Source organism: Petaurus breviceps, unplaced genomic scaffold, assembly GCF_028583685.1.
Source record: "Petaurus breviceps papuanus isolate PSGF00001 unplaced genomic scaffold, PetGlider_PUasm1.0 213, whole genome shotgun sequence".
NCBI lineage: Eukaryota > Metazoa > Chordata > Mammalia > Diprotodontia > Petauridae > Petaurus > Petaurus breviceps.
Window position 1 is genome coordinate 11413027 of NW_027185860.1, and position 2702 is coordinate 11415728.

Sequence of the window (2702 nt, forward strand, 5' to 3'; positions counted from 1 at the left end):
TTAAATTCCTTACTATGGCCTAGGAAAATATGTAATGGACATACATGCACACAAAATTTGATGCCTAAATGTTTTGCTGCCGATAATGGCTAATTACAAAGCTTCATTTTGGTTAATACCAAAGGGATTTTTCATTAATAGTTGATCATTTCAAATATCAAATGCCAAAGCAGATTGTCTTAGAATACAGTCTTTTTTAGTTTGCTATGGCCAAAAATATTGTTTGCCCTGTGGCTGAAAAATTCATCACCCTCTTGCTAGCCTGATGATAAGACTCTCCAAACTTAGTTAGGCTGGCCTCAGATAATAGTCCATCCCTGGAATCATATCTGAAACTTTTCTAGATTTGTAGACAGAATTTGCACCAAGTTGGTAAAATCTTTCTGGAATGGTGTGCTTTTTTTAAATAAAAAAAATCACATTTAATTTTCTTCAATATATGTCTGTCATGTTTAGAGTTAATTCCAACTTAATCTTCTGAGTTTTCATTTATTTTTATATTCTTTTGATTGAAATTTAGGAAAGGATGAAGGTATATTATATTGAATTTTAATACATTAAATTATTCTGGTATATACAAGTTCATTTGATGAATTAAAAAAATCAAGAATCATGTTAATGGAAATGCTTATTTTGTTCCGTGAACTGAAAGTAAAATACGTTTAATAAAAATAAACAAATCAAGAGCAGGATTTTTAATTAGCTAGCCATATGGATAATTGCCTCAGTTTTATATTTCTTTTTATGTATAAATAGAAGATTTTTTACATTGTTATAGAGTATGAAGTCACAGTTTACCTTCTCCATATTTACCAGTACAGTAGGCTTCATTATTGCTTTACAAGAACAAAATCAACCATTTCAGTAATTATGCCTTTGTTCTTTTTTTCTCCAAATTAAATTATTTTTAGTACTTTCAATACTACTCTTGTGTTAATGAAATATTCTTTCAATTTGGCCTCTAAAGTTATCCATGATGAAATGTTATATCTTGAGAACTTTTGGTAACATAGGAAATTCATTATACCTTACACAGATTTCACCAGAGCCCAGACATCTAAGCCTTCAAACAAAGTTTGGAGTATGTATTGGACTTGAATGAGCAGTGGACAATAATGTATTTTTGGACCTACTCAAATTCAATTTATGAATTTTATCATAAAAGTATGTTCTGAAAAATTCAAAAAATTTGAAATATAATATATATAAAGGTAAGCAGTTTTTACATAAAAAAAGTTTATTTCTTTTCAGTAAAGATTTTTGTATGTATTTCAGAATGGGGACAATTGCAATCTACTCTTCCAATATTGTTAGTATAGGCAACTTACACTCTCATGGACTTATCCACTTTATAGATCAACTTTTTATAATCCAGTATAAATATATCATTGCACGATAAAAATAGAAGTCAGCAATACTCAGTCCATGAGTTGTTAGTATTGTAATAATCTTTTTGTATAATCAGATTTTAGTTATTTAAGGTTTGTTAAATTCTAGAGCAATGATGTAGAAAATTTATTTTTAAAAGTTTCTTCTTTATTCAGTATGGAGGACTGAATAAATAATGACCACAGGTTAGGACTCATTATTACAATTGTAAAAGTTTATGATATTAGCTTTATAAATATGTTGGTTCTAGCTTTTTTTTTTCGTTTTTACTTTTCTACAAACTTATACGTTTATTGGTATTTCTTGAATTTTTCAAATCTTCAAAATCCACTAGAAACAATCATGGATATTGGACAACAGTTTCACTTATCTGATTTTGGGATACATTTTTAGGACTTAAAATGATATAGTGTAATTGGAGCTAAAAAGGTAAGTAAATCCTTAAGAGAATCTATCAGTTTCCAAAACCAATGAGGTATAATACTTTTTAGTTGCAATTTCCAAAGTATTAGTTCATTTAGTTAATTCATTATGTTTTACAAAAGAATTTTCCTTTAAAATAATCATCAGGTTATGAATGTTATGATGATTCAGTAATGATATAACAAATTCAGATTCGCTTGCTAATAACAAAAAACAATTTCATTGCCTATATCACAAGTTACAGTAAGTAGCATTTTCTTCCCCATATTAATTTTCCTTTATATATGTAATCATTAACATGATTTTTATTAAGACAAGTGTTTTAATTGCTAGTTTCATTTTTAACTTTAATTTGTAATGCTCCATAACATTTACCATATTTACTCAAATATATTTGAATTTTGTTAATGAATTTAGAATGATATAAATTTTAAAGCTAAAATTCTAAAATGACTAGACCTGAAAAACAATGTCATTGAAATTAATAGAGTTAATACCTGTTGACACCACATTCGTAGCATGGTTGGAGGCTGGCAGGCATTCAGCAACACTGTGATGCATTATCAGAGGCAGAGTGGCAGAAGATTCAGAATTCAGAGGTACAAAACTATCAGCTGAAGTAAAAGGTTGGCAACTCATCCCCAAAATCAGGGAAAGAAAAGAAAGAATGCTATTTTCTGGATTAGAACTTTAGGCTTTTATCCTACACTTTTATCCAAAGTGCTGTCTCAATTCTCCTTACTTGCATATATACATCATGAGGGCTCTGAAACACACAGAGGGCGTGTGCAGGTATTTATACTGCCTGGAAATCTCTTCTTACATTTTAATGTTCTTTCTCCAGGGGCATTGGTATAGAAACCCAAAGCCTTCTTCCTTCTTATCCAAAC

General features: G+C 29.2%; 1 protein-coding gene across 1 annotated transcript in view; it reads right to left on the minus strand.

Moving 5' to 3' along the window:
- Positions 1–2451, minus strand: part of POU1F1 (POU class 1 homeobox 1) — a 32371-nt gene extending 29920 nt beyond the window's left edge. The window contains 1 exon segment of the mRNA XM_069093893.1: positions 2310–2451. Coding sequence (XP_068949994.1) covers positions 2310–2451 — 142 coding nt within the window.
- Between the last annotated feature and the right edge of the window lie 251 nt (positions 2452–2702).